Source organism: Pipistrellus hanaki (genome assembly GCF_964339955.1).
Source record: "Pipistrellus hanaki genome assembly, chromosome: 1".
Lineage (NCBI taxonomy): Eukaryota > Metazoa > Chordata > Mammalia > Chiroptera > Vespertilionidae > Pipistrellus > Pipistrellus hanaki.
In genome coordinates this window covers 40,551,609-40,570,521 of record NC_140503.1, presented here as the reverse complement: position 1 = coordinate 40,570,521, position 18,913 = coordinate 40,551,609, and the positions used below count along the sequence as shown (strand labels likewise).

General features: G+C 49.4%; 2 protein-coding genes across 6 annotated transcripts in view; one reads left to right on the top strand and one right to left on the bottom strand.

Moving 5' to 3' along the window:
- The window catches only part of PIAS1 (protein inhibitor of activated STAT 1), a 103,323-nt gene extending 98,999 nt beyond the window's left edge, over positions 1-4,324 (top strand). For all 5 annotated transcript variants that reach the window (XM_084886959.1, XM_084886957.1, XM_084886958.1 and 2 more), the window contains one exon: positions 408-4,324. In XM_084886959.1, the coding sequence (XP_084743085.1) occupies positions 408-701 (294 nt within the window). In that variant the 3' untranslated portion in view covers positions 702-4,324. The remainder of the gene's footprint in view (positions 1-407) is intronic.
- Positions 4,325-7,328: 3,004 nt separating this feature from the next.
- CALML4 (calmodulin like 4) lies at positions 7,329-18,847 on the bottom strand. The gene is given in 6 exon segments (XM_084888271.1): positions 7,329-7,635; positions 11,676-11,864; positions 13,883-14,023; positions 18,019-18,049; positions 18,170-18,231; positions 18,234-18,847. Coding segments are annotated over 6 exon segments (588 nt in total). The 5' UTR covers positions 18,301-18,847; the 3' UTR covers positions 7,329-7,537.
- Positions 18,848-18,913: the final 66 nt, after the last annotated feature.

Genomic DNA, 18,913 nt, shown 5'->3' with positions numbered 1-18,913 from the left:
AGACTCTCTTTTCTGCTACTTCTGAGTGTGTGCCAGTTTGGAAATACAATTTTGAAAATTGCTTTCAATACAAATTAAAACAAAAATAATTTTTTTTTCTGTTTCAGATAAAAAAATGTCTCAGGATCAATAATTTGATCATTTCATAAGGCCATTTGATTTTATAGAATGGTTTTTGTTTTTATTTTTGTCTAAAGTTTCCCCAATTGACACCTTCCCACAGCCATTCCCGCCTTGGGCAAGCCCCCACCGCCCTAGTGTGATTTTACAAAATGTTTTAATAAATACTTCAAAAAAAAACCCAGATCCTCAGAATATATTAAAGTTAGGACTTTGTTCTGCCGAGAGAAAGCTTATGAATGTGTAAGTATAATTAACATTTGTTCTGTCCTTTCTCCCCTCCCTAGCATTATAACACCTCCCTCCTGGCCGCTGCAGCAGCGGCAGTTTCGGATGATCAAGACCTCTTACATTCTTCTCGGTTTTTTCCATATACCTCGTCCCAGATGTTTCTTGATCATTTGAGTGCAGGAGGCAGTACTTCTCTGCCAACCACCAATGGAAGCAGCAGCGGCAGTAACAGCAGCCTCGTGTCCTCCAACAGCCTGAGGGAGAGCCACGGCCACACGGTCCCCAACAGGAGCAGCACGGACACTGCGTCCATCTTTGGCATCATACCAGACATTATTTCATTGGACTGAGGCCCCTGCCCCTGCTGCGCTCATCCCCACCCCAGGTTAAGTGAACTTGGCAGAAAGAAGAGAACTTTGTGCTCTGTTTTACCTTACTCTGTTTAGAAAAGTACACAAGCGTGTGTTTTTTCCTTTTTTTAGGGAAAAAAATTAAAAGAAATGTACAGAGAACAAAACTATATTTTCAGTTTTACTTTTGTATATAAATCTAAGACTGCCTGTCTGATATAACACTTGTAAAAATAAACCAAAAAAAAAGGAAAGAAAAGGAAAAAAAGAAAAAAATAACAAGTACCCGCAAAACACCTTCAGTTCAATTTTCTGGATTCTGAAGATTTTTTTTTTTTTCATCATTTGTCCTATGGTTTTGGTGTTAATTTACTTCAATGGCATTATTTTATTTGCAATAACAAAAGGAATTGCATGTATGAAGTTTTAAATTGTGGGCTTTTCTTCGTTGTGGGGAGGGGGCTGTGGGCATAGTTTTAATTTCCATTTTCTAAAAATGACAGACTTGAGTTTTGTTCGTGTGTGCACATTTTATCCAGCCTTAAGTTATAAATCTCATCTGTCCCACTGCATTCCCTATGTATTTTCAGGACATAGTTCATGAATGTGTGTTTCCAGTGTGTGCGTCTGCGTTTTTCTGTCATCACCGTTCCTTCTCTTCCCGAGTTTGTATTCAGTTGATAATCAGTTGCCTGCTTCTTTCAAACTGCTTTGAAGTTCTTGAACTCACATAGGAGCATCTTTATTGACTATTCCAATTGCATGTTCTCCATCACAGATTCCCCCTTATTTGCTAGATACCCCTGAGAATATGTTTTTAGAGGCTGGAGTAAAGCTGTCTGGGTAAAGGGGTAGGCTTAGCAGACCTGTGAATAATATGCTTTAGTCTAGCTCTTTACTCTAAATTTGGATTGCCAGTATTATGCACTTAAACAAAGTCTGTGAACACCTACTTTTTTAGCCACAGGGTAACAAGACTTCTTGTAAGATCTGCATACCAAAGTAGGAAGTAAAAATAGCTTAGACAGCCCTGTTGTGTGTCTTGTGCAGCTGACAGAGAGAGATAAGGTTGCATTGCCTCCCCCCAGAAAAAGAAGAAAGTCAATTATCCTAAAAGTATATTCTCTTCAGACAATACAATGCGCCATACGTGTCCATCTGTAGAAACCTGCTATCTGATCAACAGCTGAAATTCAAAATGGGCTTGATTCTTAGTCATTTTATTCTTTGGCTCTGAGTGTGCCCAGTTGCTTAGCTATCTTGTTTATTTTCCACCTTTTAAAAGACAAACATGGCATAGGAAAGTCAGGTATGTGTTTTTGTTTTTAGAATTCATGGATCAGTCTATTCTTATTAATAATGCAACATGTAAATATCGACAACTGTTTTCAGGAGATGAGTGAGAGCTGGAGGGAAGGAAAAGTTCTGCTTGTGTTCCACCATCCGCCTCAGAGAAGGTTATACCCTTTTCCAGCTGATAACGGAGTCTGGGAAGATTTTTAGCTGATGAGAGGTCTAGCAGGTTAAACAGAGCAGATCAGGAAGGGGCATCACGATGACCAGTTTTCCAGACTGGATCTCGTATCACAACTGTTAGTTCTCAGAGCTGATGAAGGGCCGGCCACCTTTGTGTGTAACGTTGTTTTAAACCTTGCAAAACGACCTCCTGTAATCCAGATAGACTTCAAGATGGTGGTTATCTTTGGTTGTATGATAAGATTACTGCTCACATGACTGTGGCATCTAAAAATAATATGTTTCTTACAGCATCTCTCTGCCACTAAATTGTTGACTTGAATTTTGAAAAACAAGTTAATGTTGATATGTATATGTGTGTGTGTATATATGTATTTATAGACAAGTGTGTGTGAGTGACAAATATAGTCTTCCCCAAGGCATGTGTATTCCACACATACATGACTGAGTTAGTCACTAAACAATTTGCAATAAAAAAAAAAAAGATTTATTGTTGGTTAAAGCAGGAAGTAGTTAAATTTTAAAATGAATCTGGTGTTATGGCGAGTAAATACTTTAAGAACTCTCGTTACCGTATTAACTTAGGCTAATACCTAATAGTATAATTTGTCTAAATTGAGATTGGGATACAAATTACTTAAAATTGTGGGGAGTTGCTTTTTCACATTGCAATAAGAAACATTTCTATTCAACTATATAAGATAAAATTAATAGTTTTCTACGTCTTTGGTTTTTTCTGTCATTGATGTTAGTGGTCTCAAAATTCTCATCAGTAACTTCGTATGATGCTGAATTACAAACTCTGAATGATCCAGTTGGAAACCTGTCCCTTGACTTTCTTCAGCCGGTTTTGGAGTGGGTTGATTTCCCCTCCGTGTCCTGCGTTTAGCCGCCCACGGGAAGAATGGGTGATAGGAGAAGTGAATGTCTGTCTGGTTCGTGGCTTTGGTCATATCTCCGCAGGAGAAACATTCATTGTCTCTTCATTTTAGTTCATTCTACCAGGAGTCTGTTCCCTTCAGTTGCTGACTTTTCAAAATGTTGGTATTAGTAGTAGCTATTACTTTGTTGGTCTCATGGCCAATATTATTAGAATTTCATGATCTGTAGTAATTATTAGAACCATGCACTGTATCTTTTAAGGTTTTTTTTTTAAGTATATAGTCATTTCATCTCTCTATTCCTTAGCCCGCCCACTCCTCCACGCATGGAGAATTAGTGATTCTCAGAATCTTTAGGCAAGTTGTCACCATCTCCCTTGCCTTGGTCTTTCATAATAGGTGTGCATATGTTTGTGTTTCTGTATAGTATTGTATGTGTGTGTATCACACATATTTGGTAAAATAGCTGTTTGACTAACAGGATTGAAGTGGCTTTTTAGTTATTTTGTGGGCATTATTGGAGACCTTTTTAAAGCAATCTGAAGTTTAACCATGCCACACTTGGTTGACTAATTTATTTTGAACATTTAAGTTTTTTTCTATATTAATTTAGACATTATCACAATTCTGTATCATTAGCAACTTAGGAAAGATTCACTCAAGCTTCTGAAAAATGGGATACCTTGGCAAATTCTACTTTGAGTCAAATGTTTGAAGCTGAATGAAAATATATCCCAATTTTAATTTCTAATGAACATTTTTAAATAATTCCAGTTTTTAGTACATAAAACACTTTAAGATCTTCAGGACTTTTAGAGCACATTTGAAATTATTTAGTAAGAGTTTTGTTTTATCAGAATATGTTGAATTTTGTTTTATAGTTAAAAATAAACCAACACGAAACCACAAAGCTTAGATTTCAGCAAGAGGGAGGGAGATTAGCTGGTGGTCCCAGAGTGTGCTGCTGTTAATTGTTTAATTAACAAAGGGGAAATGTATATAAACATTTATATAAAAGTTATCATAAATTCCATAAACTTAAATCTGTGATTCATTGCCTTAAGACTTTCTCTCTTAGAATTTCCATACCGCATGCCAAACCAGTAAAATGGCTTTTAAAAATGTATAGTAAACCAATGTCAGTTTGTATAAAAGTACCAAGTGAAGATATTTATTACATGCATTGGAAAAAAATTGTTTACCTATTGAATGTTACCTGTTTATGTAGAGCTCTTTAGATGTAATAAAAGAAAAGCCTTCAGTTAATTTGTCTTCTGTAAAATACACTGCTGGGTGTGCAAGGGGACAGTCTAAGGAAAGGCCATATGCTTTGTGCTTCCAAAGCACCTTTCATCCAGAGATTTCAAAGCATGACGAGTAATTCTTTTGCAGCATGCTTTGAGGTAAGTAGTGAATGTACAGTCATCATTCCCCTTATTGAAATATGGTTGGCTTTGTAATGAACCGCAGCATGTTTTGTTTTAAACCTGTTTAATCTGCAATTTGAGAGCTAAAAGCTACAGTTGCCTTTTTTTTTTTTTTTTTTTTTTTTGTATACAATACTCGGTGCTAGATAAACCAACTGAAATTCCAGGAATGAGCATAAAGCCTGGACATGGGGTGGTGTAAAATCCGTTTCTGGGACAGAGGTTTAGATCAGAGAGGCCTCCCGGGACTTTAGGACCCCAGCCACTGAAGACCCTTAATCAGGGGCACTGCTCAGTGGCGATGAACCCCGGTTCTAATGAGCATTTCTCGGCCCTGGCTGGGTTGCTGAGTTGATGCAAGTGTCATCCCGTACATCAAAAGGTGGTGGGTTCGAATTCCGCTCAGGCACATACCTATGTTGAGGGTTGGATCCCTGGTCAAGAGCGTGAGGGGAGGCAACTGATGGAATGTTTCTCTTTAAAAAAACATACTGAGGCCATTTCATTTATCAGACAAAAGGCTTTAAGGTAAAGTACCCTCACTTAGAGCTCAGGACTTTCTTGCCCGGTTTCATCTAAATCTCAGGTGTCTACTGTCTAATCCTTGGTATCCCAGGTTGGCTGTGCAGGATTTGCTTCCTAACGTCCAAGATGAATTCAAAGGAGGTGTGGGCTAAGGCCCTTGATCCGTGGCTGAAAGTGAAATAAAGCAGTTCTCCACGTTGCTGGTTAGCAGCACCTAGCCAGCCCTCGGGGACTTACCACGATGGTAATGAGGTTTCTGCACCTGGCCCTGACGGGGCCCTGGGAGCAGTGCTGCCACGCCTCTATTTCTATTTTTATATTAAAGAAGGCTGCCAAATGGTACACCCTGAGACCCCACAAAGCCTGGTTCTGGTTCTGCTCCTGCACAGTGTGAGCCTGCGCTCCCAGCTAGACAATCGGCTTCACCTACTTGGTTGGGCCACTTACTGCCGCCCTCCTCAGAACCCTTCTCTACAGCTTCTAGGAATTCCTACTCTCGTTGGCAGTCACTGGTGAGATCATTGCACTAGAACGGACGGGCCCCTGCGTTTCCCTGGTGGCTGGCCCTGTGTTTGTGCCTTGAACAGCCTCCCAGGAGACATCTCCCTCGGCTTGGTTTGCTTTTGCTTTCACCACTGAGCACCGTCAGACAAAGCCACAGCCCAGAGAGCCCAGTTTTGATACATATAAGGACGAAAATCTCTGTACTTAGAACGCTACCCCCAACATGCCAGTGTGGGACTCCAACCCTTTTTAGGGCAGGCCTGACACCACTGGATCCACAAATTGGATGAGCACACACACGGCACCAGCCGGCGCTCAGCTAATTGACCCGGCAGGACCAGTACCCCTACTACTAGGGCTCTTGCTGTATCATGGCAATGGCCCGTTACATCCCCTTATTACTTCCCATTAGTCATGGGAAATGGCTTGGAGCCATGATCAATTTGACCCACGTGAGCAGACCCATCCCATTCTTGTGAACCTCTCTGATCACAGGCTGGGGGAGCTGGACATTCTGACAGGAGCATCAGAAAGGGCTTTCCACCACAGTGATGCTCAGTGGTTAGAGCCTCAGCCCGTGGACTGAAGGGTCCTGAGTTCGATTCTGGTCAAGGGCACATGCCCAGGTTGTGGGTTCTATCCCCAGTAGGGGGCATGCAGGAGGCAGCCGATCAGTGATTCTCATCATTGATGTTTCTATCTCTCCCTCTCCCTTTCTCTCTGAAATAAAAATACATTTTTATAAAAAGAATCTCTTTAGCACATACATTTAAGAGAAGGAAAAAAGGTTTTCCCAGTTCTGCGAGGCCTGGGTCACATTGGTTTCCTCTGGTGCGGAAAGTCAGATCCTTCTGCCCACTGTTGAGCGGAGGCTGCCTTGTTTTACCTGGTCCCCACCCTGGATTCTGTGTCTGTGGATGAATCTGCATGGTGTCACTGTGTGTGGAGATGGGAATGAGAATCTGTAAGTGGCCCTGTGCTACTGCAAGAAATATTGCCATCGTTTTTTTGTTTGTTTGTTTTAGCTCGGCTTGTTGCTATTTCTCAGCCGGCACTGGCTTTGTCTTAGAAATGTGGAAGATGGTTCCAGCACCCAAATATAGAATGCAGCCTTTTGGTTGATTGCCCTTCTTCGCAGAAACACTACCATGGAAACTCAGAATGGCACAGAGCTCTCCAGTTTGCAAAGACATTTTCAAGTCATTAACTCAGACCATCCTTAGCAGGCTCCATGAGGTAAGAATGAGGAATCTGCTTGGCTGGCGTGACTCAGTGGTTGAGCATCAACCTATGAACCAGGAGGTCATGGTTCAATTCCTGGTCAGGGCACATGCCCAGGATTGTGGGCTTGATCCCGAGTAGGGATCTGTAGGAGGCAGCCGATCAATGATTCTCTCTCATCATTGATGTTTCTATCTCTTTCTACCTCTCCCTTCCTCTCTGAAATCAATAAAAATATATTTAAAAGAAAAAAAAAAGGAATCTAATGTTAGTGAAGATTCTAAGGCTCTGAGCTGTGAAATGCTTGGCCCAAAGTCAGACAGCTGGGGAATGGCAGAGTCAGGACTGGAACCCAGGCCCATCTCCAAACCAGAAGCTCTTTCCAAGCTGTAAAAGGCTAAACGAATGGCAGTTATTAAAATTATTAGGGGTGGGTGGGGGTTAGGGGAAGAGATCAACCAAAGGACTTGTGTGCATGCATATGGGCCTAGCCAGTGGCCATGGACAACAGGGGGGTGGAGGCATATGTAAGGAGGGGTTTGGGATGGGAATGGGGGGGATAAGGACAATTATGAGAGACCATAATCAATAAATTAATTTAAAAAATTAATTATCTTTTATTAAGGACATGCTGATACCATGGCCGAAATCATTTATTTTCATTGCTACGTTATCCTCTGCTACAGTCAGAGAGCACCATGCCGCTGTGCTGTCTCCCTAGAGTGAAAGGAACACTTTTCTTGTTAAAATTTCATCCGTCTGGTTTTCAGGCCCAAGGGAGGCTCTCTTGCATCCTCTCCATTCAGTAGTCGGGCACAGGAATGGCGATCTTCTGGATAAATTCATCATACTTCACTTTGCCGTTTGGGTCTATATTTGCTTCTCTGAAAAGATCATCCACTGCAATAAATCACATTAATTTTTCAGTTCATCTTTGCTGCTATGGTACAGGACATCGAGTTCTTGGGTGTTGGGGCTCCCCAGAGGTGTTCTCTGAGTGTCCAGTTGACTGTTCACATAGACCAGGAATCAGACCGCCAACAGACCAGGACAAGCCACCCCCAACCTGAGACCACGGATACCACTCTGAGTTCATCGGATTTCACTGAAGCCAAGCCACCTTGTGTTTTTGTCAGTTTTGAAAGAAAACACCCTATATTTCTGGTACCTGTAGTTGCAGAAATCTTTGGCATGGGTTTGGCCTCCCACAGCTCACCCTCCAGCTTCCCAGCTGATCGGGCCCCCTCGGCAGCTCCATCCTGGGCCACCATGGCCGGGCTTTGGCCTGCCTGGCCTGCCTGCCTTCCCTTCCAAATGGGCACGCCCCACCCCAAGAGAGGACTTGGTGACAAGTGGTGTCGCCACCATCACCTCTTTTTAAAAGTCTGTGTTTGGGGGATAGGGATACTTGGAGAGAAAATAAACTCAACTGTGTCTAAAGCTGAAAGGGTACACAACTGCCATTGCTGCCAAAACCGGTTTGGCTCAGTGGATAGAGTGTTGGTCTGTGGACTGAAAGGTCCCAGGTTCGATTCTGGTCAAGGGCATCTACATTGGTTGCAGGCACATCCCCAATAGGGGGTGTGCAGGGGGCAGCTGGTCGATATTTCTCTCTCTTTGATGTTTCTAGCTCTCTATCCCTCTCCCTTCCTCTCTGTAAAAAATCAATAAAATATTTTTTTTAAAAAAAAACAAAAAACCTGCCATTGCCCTCTATGATGCTGCTCCAAAAATATTGCTTTGTTTACTTGTTTCTTCTGGTTCTGGATTCCTTGCACAAAATACTAGTTTGTCCCGGATCTCGGCAAGAAGGACCATTTTGGTGCTCGCTTTGGCAGCACGTATACTAAAACTGGAGCGACGCAGAGAAGATTAGCATGGCCCCTGCACAAGGATGACACACAAATTGGTGAAGCGTTCATATTTTTTTAGAAAAAGAAGGGCCATTTCAGTTTATATGAAGAGGGCCGCCTGAGAAGGCACATGGGCATTCTTTAAATTGTCTCCACAGAGCCTCTCAGAGCCAATCTACCGTTGGCGCTTTGAAAAATCCTGACCCTCTTGCAAAAACGGTCTCCCTGCCCTGTGTCAGCTTCCTCAGCCCTAGACCTCCCGACAGTGATGCCCGGCAGTTAGAAAACATCCTGATCCTCTGCTTGGCAGCCCCCTCCAGAATGTAATTACTGTGCTCCACGCCCGAGCCGCCCGTGGTGCCGGGTATTTTTAGAATGTGGAGAATGCTAAGTTATCTTCATGGTTCCAACCATCCCAGCGGACAGGTCCGACGCCAGCTCAGAGCCACCACTGAGCAGCCTCCGGTCCAGAGAAGGGGCCTCAGCGGATAGCCAGGCGCTGGGTCTGCCTGCCGGGTGGGTTGCCGTTCACGGTGAACCCACAAAGAACCAGGATCCCGGCGCCAGCCTAGCCCAGGCTTAAAAAGGAGCCCTCGCTGACAGCCTTCAGCTGCTCCAAGGATGCTCCTTGGTAAGATGGATTTCCTTTCAATCACCTAGAGTTCAAGGTTCCTACTTCTAGGGTCATTTTCCCTGTCTCCCTCAGCCAAACAAAGGGTAATCCGTCTCGCAGCTTGTCGGGAGCACACTGCCGTTTTCCTTGAAAGGTTTCCTGACTGGTTGAACGAGTGAGGAACGTGGATGAGTTTGGGGCCCGGGCTATGACTTGAGACAGGGATCGTGAACCATAAGAAGGAAGCCCAGCTGGCCCTCTCTGCTAGCCCTCCTCCTGGCACCTCACAGGCCGAGAGGAGTCCTGAGAGCCCGGGGGGGGGGGGGGGGGCGGCCCCTGGTCCCCCGCTCAGCCAGAACAGCGACAGTGACAGTGAAAGACGGGACAGCGCCAGCCTGGAGGAGTCTGCTCCTGTCACGGTGTGTAAATGCCGTGTGCTGAGCCTTGGTCCACTTTATCGAATGTTAGCTCCTGGGGGACCTGAGGGATTGTCTATTGGAACCTCATTTCCCAACAAGGAAGCTGAGGAGGGTGAGTGAGGTTAAGAAACCTGTCGGAGGCCCAGCCAGCGTGGCTCAGAAGTTGACGTTTGATCTATGAACCACGAGGTCATGGTTGGAGTCCTGGTCAGGGCACATGCCTGGATTGCAGGCTCAATCCCCAGTCGGGGGGCATGCCAGAGGCAACAATCAATTATTCTCTTTCATCATTGATTTTTTATTTTTAAAATATATTTTATTTATTTTTTTACAGAGAGGAAGAGAGAGAGAGAGAGAGTTAGGAACATCGATGAGAGACATCAATCAGCTGCCTCTTGCACACCCCCTACTGGGGATGTGCCCGCAACCAAGGTTCATGCCCTTGACCAGAATCGAACCCTGGACCTTTCAGTCCGGAAGGCTGACGCTCTATCCACTGAGCCAAACCGGTTTCGGCTCATCATTGATATTTATATCTCTCCCTCTCCCTTCCTCTCTGAAATCAATAAAACGTATTAAAAAAAAAAAAAAAAAAAAAAGAAAGAAAGAAAGAAGCGTGTCTGAGGTCCTCCAGGATGAGCAGGAGCCAAATCTAATTCCAACCACAACCTGCAACCCCTCCTGGTTTGCTGTGTTTAACCAAAGGCCCCACATCACTGAGGCCTGTTTCCTCCACCCACTGTCCCAGCAGCATGAGGAGAAATCCCAGCCCCCGGGGCGGTGGTGGGGACTCTGGGTGGTGACTCTAAATGGCAGCTGTGGTCGGACCCAGGGCCAGCGGGCAGGCAAATGGTCCAGCATTGGGGTGGCCCTTAACCACATGCGAAGGGATTTCCCAGAAGACCCGGCCCCGTGCCCTGCTTGAGGCAGGAAGGCACACTGGGCTGCTGGGGGTCCGAGGCAAAGGCCTCTCATGGGTCCTGTGGCCAGCAGCCCCAGCAAAGGCTGCCATGGACACCCCTTGGGAAAAGCTGTTAGAGCTGGTGGTGTCATGAGGAGAGGGAACAAAGCAGCATCTCAGGCCCAGCCAGCGTGGCTCAGTGGTTAGCATCAACCTATGAATCAGGAGGTCATAGTTCGATTCCTGGTCAGGGCACATGCCTAGGTTGCTGGCTTGATCCCCTGTGTGGGGCACGCAGGAGGCAGCCAATCAATGATTTGCTCTCACAGTTGATCTCTTTCTTTCTCTTTCTTCCTTCCTTCCTTCCTTCCTTCCTTCCTTCCTTCCTTCCTTTCATTCTTTTTTAAAATATATTTTTATTGATTTCAGAGTGGAAGGGAGAGAGAGAGAGAGAGAGAGAGAGAGAGAGAGAGAGAGAGAGGAATCGAACCTAGGACCTTTCAGTCTGCAGACACTCTAATCCACTGAGCCAACCATCTAGGGCCATCATTGATGTTTCTGTCTTTCTCTTCCTTCCTTTCTCTGAAATTTAAAATATATATATATTTTAAGTAGCATCTCAGTTTGGACACCTGGCAAGAGCAGCAACTTCAGAAAACAGCTGTGCAAAAGAAGAGCCTGTGATGGGCAGAGGGTGGGGAGATAGGGGAAGGTGGGGAAGGGGGAGGGAGAGGAGGGGGGCAGTAGAAGAGGGAGGAGTGTCCGTGACCTATGTGCAACTCCCAGCTCTGCTACCGCACGCCACTCAGTTCGCCTGTGTCTGTGTCAGTGTGTGTGGGGGTCACTAGTGTTCCCAGGGGTGTCTAGCTCTAAATAAAGGCCCACGGTGAAAGCTTACATTCAGGGCGAGGCCCAAGGAGCTCCCACTGGGTTTCCCAGGCCACCTCTTCGCCCTGTTAGATTGCTCCCGCTCCCCCGGTCCTGGCTCTTCCTCGGACTCCAGCCCAGAGCTCACCCTTCTGGCCCCCCAGTCGCAGCCTCCGGGGGCGGGCATGAAGCGCGGTGTCCGCACCGTCCGGGCCGTGGATTGGGCTCTGGTGTCCCCCACCCCCCCCAGGCCCCTCCTGCTGCAGGAGAGAGGGACGGGCCGTTACCTTCCTTGTGGGTGAGCTTCTCCCCCAGCTTCGTGAGTTTGGACCGCAGCTCCGACGCCATGATGTAGCCCTTCTTCTCCTTGTCCGCCATCAGCATGGCCAAGAGAATCTCTTTCTTTGGGTCCTCTTGTTTGATTTGCATGTGCATCATGGTCAGGAAAGTGGAGAAATCCAGCTCCCCGTTTTTGTCTAGGAAACCCCAAACACGCAGAGTGAGCCGGAGGGAAAGGCTCCCCGCCCGCCTCCTGCCCAGCGCGCACAGCCGGCTCCGGGGCCGCCGGGCTCAGGAAGGCCCTGCTGGTGGCGGGGAGGAGGGTCCGCCCTCTCCCGAGGTCCCACCTCGGATCTGCCTCCGGGCCCCCTCCCAGCATCGCTCAGGGCCGGCGGGTGTCATCTCCCCACGCTGCCCCCCGAGGAGCAGGAGCTGTGCGGGGCAGTGCCTCCCCGAGCAGAGGCAGGACGGGGGTGGAGCGCCCCCGCCGCTGCTCCCTTCCGGAGCTGCTCCGGCGCCCTGCACCGGAGCCATACATCTCCGTCCACCCCTCAGCAGCCACCCCCGACACCCACAGGGAGGGACGGGACCCCACCGGGCCTCAGGCCCAGTCCCATCTGGGCTGGTTGCTTGCTTTTCCCCTCACTGCAACCACCCAGCTCCCCAGCCCAGGCCCTCCTCTGGGCATGTGTGGGGGCCTCGGCCCTGGCCTGGCCCGGGTAGGACGGCAGGAAACTGGAACTTCCCCTGACCACAGCTTCCTGTTTGGAGACGGTAACCAAAGGAAGCCGCCACCCCTTGGCGGTCACTGAGCACCTGTCCCTGGGCTCTCGGCCTGCAGAGGCCACCCAGCCTGGCCGCCCAGCGCTGCTGCACTCCCGCTCTGAGGGGACCTTGGGGTAACCCCAGAAGATGGTGGGGAAACTGAGGTTCAGGTGGCTCCGGATCGAGTGGTCTTTCCAGGCCACGCCCCTTCTCTGGGCCAGTCTTTCCTTCCTGAGTGTCCAGCTGCCGAGGCAAGCAGCCACCCCAGCCTCTGACACCCTCTTGTTTCTTTAAAAAAACACCCAACTTGTTTGTTTCTGGTTATAAAAGTCCTATATGCTCCCTTTGTCAAAAATACAGGAAACAGCTGAAACCGGTTTGGCTCCATGGATAGAGCGTCGGTCTGCGGACTGAAGGGTCCCAGTTCGATTCCGGTCAGGGGCATGTACATTGGTTGCGGGCTCATCCCTGGTAGGGGGTGTGCAGGAGGCAGCTGATCCATGTCTCTCTCTCATCGATGTTTCTAGCTCTCTATCCCTCTCCCTTCCTCTCTGTAAAAAATCAATAAATATATATATATTTTTAAATACAGGAAACAACAATAAAGGGGATGAAAATCATCCATGATCCCAGCGCCTAGAGAACTACTTGGCTGGGTTTTCTTCCACTTTTTTCCCTCCCATAGTTTTTAGAAGGTCAGTCGGGTCCTAACTGATGTAGCTCAGTGGATAGAGCATTGGCCTTTGGATCGAAAGGTCCCAGGTTCGATTCCTGTCAAGGGCATGTATCTTGGTTGCAGCACATCCCCAGTAGGAGGAGTGTAGGAGGCAGCTGATCGATGTTTCTCTCTCATCGATATTTCTAACTCTCTATCCATCTCCCTTCCTCTCTGTAAGAAATCAATAAAATAAAAACATAAAAAAATTATATATATATATATATATATATATATATATATATATATATACACACACACACACACACACATACATACATACATGTTGGAAATCAGAAGAATTGGGCTCCAACTCTGATTCCTAACCCTAGTCTTTACCTGTAAAACAGCACCTTCTCCACCGGGTGGTTTGCACTAAGCACATGACACGTACTCAGAAAGGGAAACTGTTCTGGCGAAGCCATTTGGGGGTCACTGTTACACTTTCTTGACTGCAGAGTTCGGAACCTTGGTCCCAGGGCGCTCTGTGAGTGAGGTGTCACCACTGCTGTGAGGATTCAGGGACCCTGAGTGATGCACAGCACACCTGGCCAAATGCCTCCGCAGCTCCCGGCTGGAGACCTCTGACTGCCCCCAGCATGCCTAACCTCTGACCTGTCCTCACATCCACCACCTGTACCCACTGCGGGCTCTTCCCAAGGACCACAGCTGCCAGGCTCAAGGCCCACCCCCAGGCCAGCCCACTTCTTCCCCAGCCCAGCCCAGCCCACTCACCTATCTTGTGAGTCTGCAGGTGCCGCTGCACCTCCCCTGGTGTCGGGCTGGCCCCCAGGCACCTCATCGCCACTATGAGGTCCGTGGCTTTTATCTTCCCCCGCTGCTGCTTGTCATACAGGGAGAAGCATTCCTTGTACTCTGTGCACAGCCAGGAGGGAGAATCAGGAGCCCTCCTTCACTCACCCCCCACCCCCAACACACACCCCCTCTATTCCCTCCTCCCCTTTCTTTTCCCATCACAAATAAAAATACAGGACTGCCACGTTCAATTGAACTTCCAATAAATAATGAACACATCTACTGTCTATAGAGGCCTGATGCACGAAATTCATTCAAGGAACTCAGCCCTTGCAGTCCCACCTGCCTCAGCCCTCGCACCCTGGCTTCTTCTGGAAGGTCATCCCAAAGGTTGTCCAGAAGATCATCTGATGGTCATTCTGCTATTCAGCCTAATTAGCATATTAGCTCTTTATTATATAGGATAAAAGCCCAATATGCAAATTGACCTTTTGAGAGTTCAACCAGGAGACCGGGAGTTCGATCACTTGCTATGATATGCACTGACCACCACGGGGGCGGTGCAGAACAAAGGAAGGCCCCGGCTGGCAGCTGGAAGGTCCCAATCACCCCCGATCACCAGCCACACCTAGGGACCCTATCCATGCATGAATTTCGTGCACTGGGCCTCTAGTATGTATATAAAAGGCTAACATGCTAAATATCCAACCGTCCAAATGATTGCTATGATACACCTGACCACCAAAGGCCAGATGTTCAATGCAGGAGCTTCCATGAGACGCACCGGCCATTTACAGGGAAATGGCACTGTGGACCTGGCACCCTCAAAGCAATACTCGGCTTCCCCCAAGTGGACACAGGCCCCGCCACCACCCTGGAGCAATAGCCCACCAAATCACAGCCAACACTGCCGAGACCCCATGGTGCAAAATGTGGCCCATAGCCCAGCCCAGCCCAGAAACGGTGTCTATGGATGCCAGGTAATGACGTCATGTATCAACTCCAGCTTCCTTTCCCTAGCGACTAGCCTCCTTATAGTTTCTTCAGCCCAGGAACACGACTTGCTTTATAGCCAGGTGCAAACATTTTACACTTTAACCAAATGTCTGTGAAGTGTTTTCCCATGCCTCCTCTCATTTGATCCTCACAGAAGTCCTGGAATAGATAGATGGGGGACTTGGTGGAATCCTATTTTCTTTTCATTAGCCAGAAAATAGAGATTTAGAAACATGACCCGACTGAAAAGAAATGATGGGCCTTGAAAATGACTTCAGGTTTTCTCACTGCAAAGAATATAGTCAAACACTGATGCAGTTAAGTATTTTACCCTTGGATCTCCCTGCATGATCTACAATAATAATCTGCTTTGGGTTGATATTTGCTGCTGTGTTGCTGACAATGACCTGAAAGAGAAGTTGGGGTGCTTCACTGGGCTGGAAAAAGTTTAGCTAAATCAGAAAGCAGGTCTAATTAAGCAAGTTTATGTATATAAAGCTCTTGCTGGCGCCTATTGCACACGTGTGTTTTGATCTGTCATTGTTGATTGTGAATTTGGTTGAGACTTCCATTATAGAGAAAGGGTGAATGGCAATATTAAAATATTTCTTCTAATTAATTTCCTTTCAATGTGCACTGGGTCACTAGTTTTTAGTATAAATACGTCTCAAATTTTTGCACAGGATACACTAAAACCAAAAAAATACTTGTTGCCTGGCTGGTGTTGCTCAGTAGTTGAGCATCAATTCATAAACCAAAGGGTCACTGTTCAGGGCACATGCCTGGGTTGTGGGCTTGATCCTCAGTAGGGGGCCTGCAGGAGGCAGCTGATTGATGTTCTTTTTCATCTATATTTCTATCTCTCTATCCTAAAGAATGTCTTAAAAATAAATAAATAAATAAATAAATAAATAAATAAATAAATGTTTGTTGTTTCTCTGACATTTAAATTAAACTGAGTGTCCTGCATTTTATCTGGAAATTCTGTCCCTGCCTTCTCCCATTCCTCCTGCTCCCTTTCTCTCCTTTCCTCCCCGCTTCCTTTCCCTCCTTCTCCTTCCTCTGCTCCCCCTTTTCTCCCTCCCACAACTGACTCAAACCACTGGGAAGCTGTCCCGCCCTGTAGGGCCAGTCCAGGGAGAGAAGGAGCCCACCGCAGGGCATCCAGACACCCAGGGGACCTTTGCAAAGACAACTTGTGTGGGAAAGGGAGATAATAATGCCTCTGGGTTACTGAGACGACCAGAAATCCCCCCTGGGAAGTCCTGGCAAACAGTGGCTCTCACGTGGGGTGACAATTATTACAATTATGGGCACTTCTGAGTCCACTGCTCCAGACCCGCCTCCAGGCTGAACTCTGAAGCTGTCACTGACCCCAGCCCTGGGTCTGCTCCTAGCGACCTGGGGACAGGGGCCCAGAATGTCTTCTCAGCTCTGACTAGAACCCGCTGGCAGCTCCCTTCCAACCCTTTCTCCCTTAATGGGGACGAAAGGGCCTCAGGAGCTGAGGCCTCTGGAGCCCGGTCTCACAGCCCCGTGGAGCAGGGCCAATCTGCCCCTCTGCCCCCAGCTCCCAGCTCCGAGGAACACCCCAGGCCCTCCCGCAGAGATTGGGACTCCAGGGCCTCTGCCTGGGAGGCGGGGCAGGGATGGGGGTGAGAGAGGGGGTGGGGGTTGGGGGACTGTGACTTGAGAAGCGAGGGGCATGCCAGCGATGCACCTCCTCCCAGGGCGTGTGTGATTGCTCTGCCTGATGAGTGACCTGCTATTGCACCAGTGCTTACCCCACACACATGGCACTCATTAAACTCAAACCTCCTTCAACTCTTCAGCTCTACTGACCGCAAGAGGGCCATCTTTAAGGCTTTTTTGTTTTGTTTTCATAAACGCAGGGGTTGGAACGTTGTTTGATCTTACATTATTTAATAATGGCTGATTTTAACAACAAGCTCACAACATTTCTAAAGCTCCTGCTGGCTGCAGCAAGCTGGCCCCAGCTCGGGTCTGGGTGCCACCCAGGCTGCACCCGGCCTAGGGGCAGGGGCATGACTGACACTATCCTCTCCGTTGTCGCTCACAGCAGCCTGGTGTGGTGTCATCACCCCCACTTCGCAGGTGAGAAAACTGAGGCTCAGAGGTGGTTCCTGTTCTTCCCGCTGCAGCAGGCTGCCTCTGCCCAGCCTGTCACTCACTCATGAAACAGCAGTGGCCACTTTCTGGTGTCAGACACTGGGAGACGGAGGGAAGTTTGCCTTTCCTTCCGGAACTTAGGAGGCCCCGGAGGGAGGGTCCATGAGCCTCAGAACCAGAGGCGTGTGGGGGACGGGCCCTGCCTGGGCCTCCTGCTTTGGAACTCCTTGGTCCGGGCCTCCTTTTGGGGTGAGACTGAGAGGAGGTCTGTGGGGAGGTGCCCACCTGGAGCCTGCAGCCCCTTTTCCCACCCCTCTTCCTCCAGACCAAGCTCCGGGCGCTCAGAACTCTGGAATCCCTTCCCAGGTAACCTCAGCCCACCAGGGCCCACAGCCCCCGCCCGGAGCTCTGTGGCCGCCCTGGTCTGGCGTGGGCCCTGCGCTCTGTGAAACCCAACTCCTTCCTCGGCCTGGCGGGGACTGATGCCTGCCCGGGACTCGGGGATAGAGTGCTCCCTCCACACACCAAACCTAGGCTTGATGTCAGCGTGGGGGGCCTCAGAGACCACCGAGGCTGACCTCACACCTTATAGGTGGGGAGACTGAGGCCCAGAGAGAAGGGTGCCCTGTGGGGGTGCAGACCTGGCCTCTTTGCTCAGCCTCAGCCAAGGTCAAAGCCCTCCTCTTGCCCGGCCCTCCCTCGGCCCCAGCCACTTCGCTGTGTGTCTCTCTCCGGGCCCTCCTCTCCCCTCCCCGCCTCGGAACTCACCCTGACAGACACAGCACCCACCTTCCTACCTGTGAGCCTACCCCACCCCCACCCCACCCAGCAGCCGCCTCCTGGCCTCTTGCCTGTGGGTGGGCCCACATCCCCACCCCGCCCCCCACCCCTGGCACCTTTCCCCACCAACAAACGCGGAGCAGAGCAAATTGCTTAATGAGACCCACATTTCGCTGTGAGTTGCTAATGAAAGAGCAAACCCAACCTACCATTAATTTGGTCCTGGGAAAGAAACTTGGCCTGCAGCAGACAGAGGACACAGTCAGGGGGGGCTCCGGAACTCTGCCCCCGCCCTTCCCCCTCCCATGCCCTCCCTGCCCCCCGCCCCAAGCCCGGCAGGTGGCACAGACCCTCCCTTACCATCTCGGCCTCCGCTGCACCCCTGAGCTGCCTGCTCCCCGGACTGCTTTCTGGGTTTCCTTCCTCCCGGCTTCAAGTCCTAAGTCCGCCAAGCTGGGTGGAGGCCCCGGTAATAAATCCGCCGCTGCCATGGCGACCAGGCCCAGCGCCAGGGGTCGGGTTCCCGCTTCCCGCCAGCTGATGCCCAGCAGGGCCCGGGCAGAGCAGCAGGTGGGTTCTGAGAAGACAGGGCTCCCTGCGGAAGGGCCGCCCAGGGCTCGTCCGGCCCGGGAAGCTGAAGCTCTGGACAGACGCTCCTTCCTGGGCGCCCGCCCTGGACACGAAGAAGGGTCAGTGACACCCCAAAAGCGGGGCCGGGTGGGGTGTCCTGGGCCCTGCCCTGGGTGGGGTGCCTTTTCTTCCTCTCCTGGGAGAAGCAGGGGGCTGGCAGGTGCGGGTGCTAGCACACTGCCTTCCTTAGGGGGCACCCATGGCCGCCTGCAGGCGGGGCGGAGGCCTGATCGCTCAGCCCCGCGATGGGATGGTCCCTGCCACCTGCCAGGCCCGGGAGCGGGGCGCCGGCCTCGGTGCCTCAGGTCGGATCCGTCCCTCCCCGCGGGCCTGTCCCTGACTGCTCTGCCGTGTCCCCGCCGGCCTCACAGCGGACGGCACTGTCAGAGGGGAGGCACAGCCCACCTCCGCAGGCCAGTCCCCAGCTCTGGGTCCGGCCGCAGTGGGCTCCCCAGGGGCTCAGAGGTTGGCCTC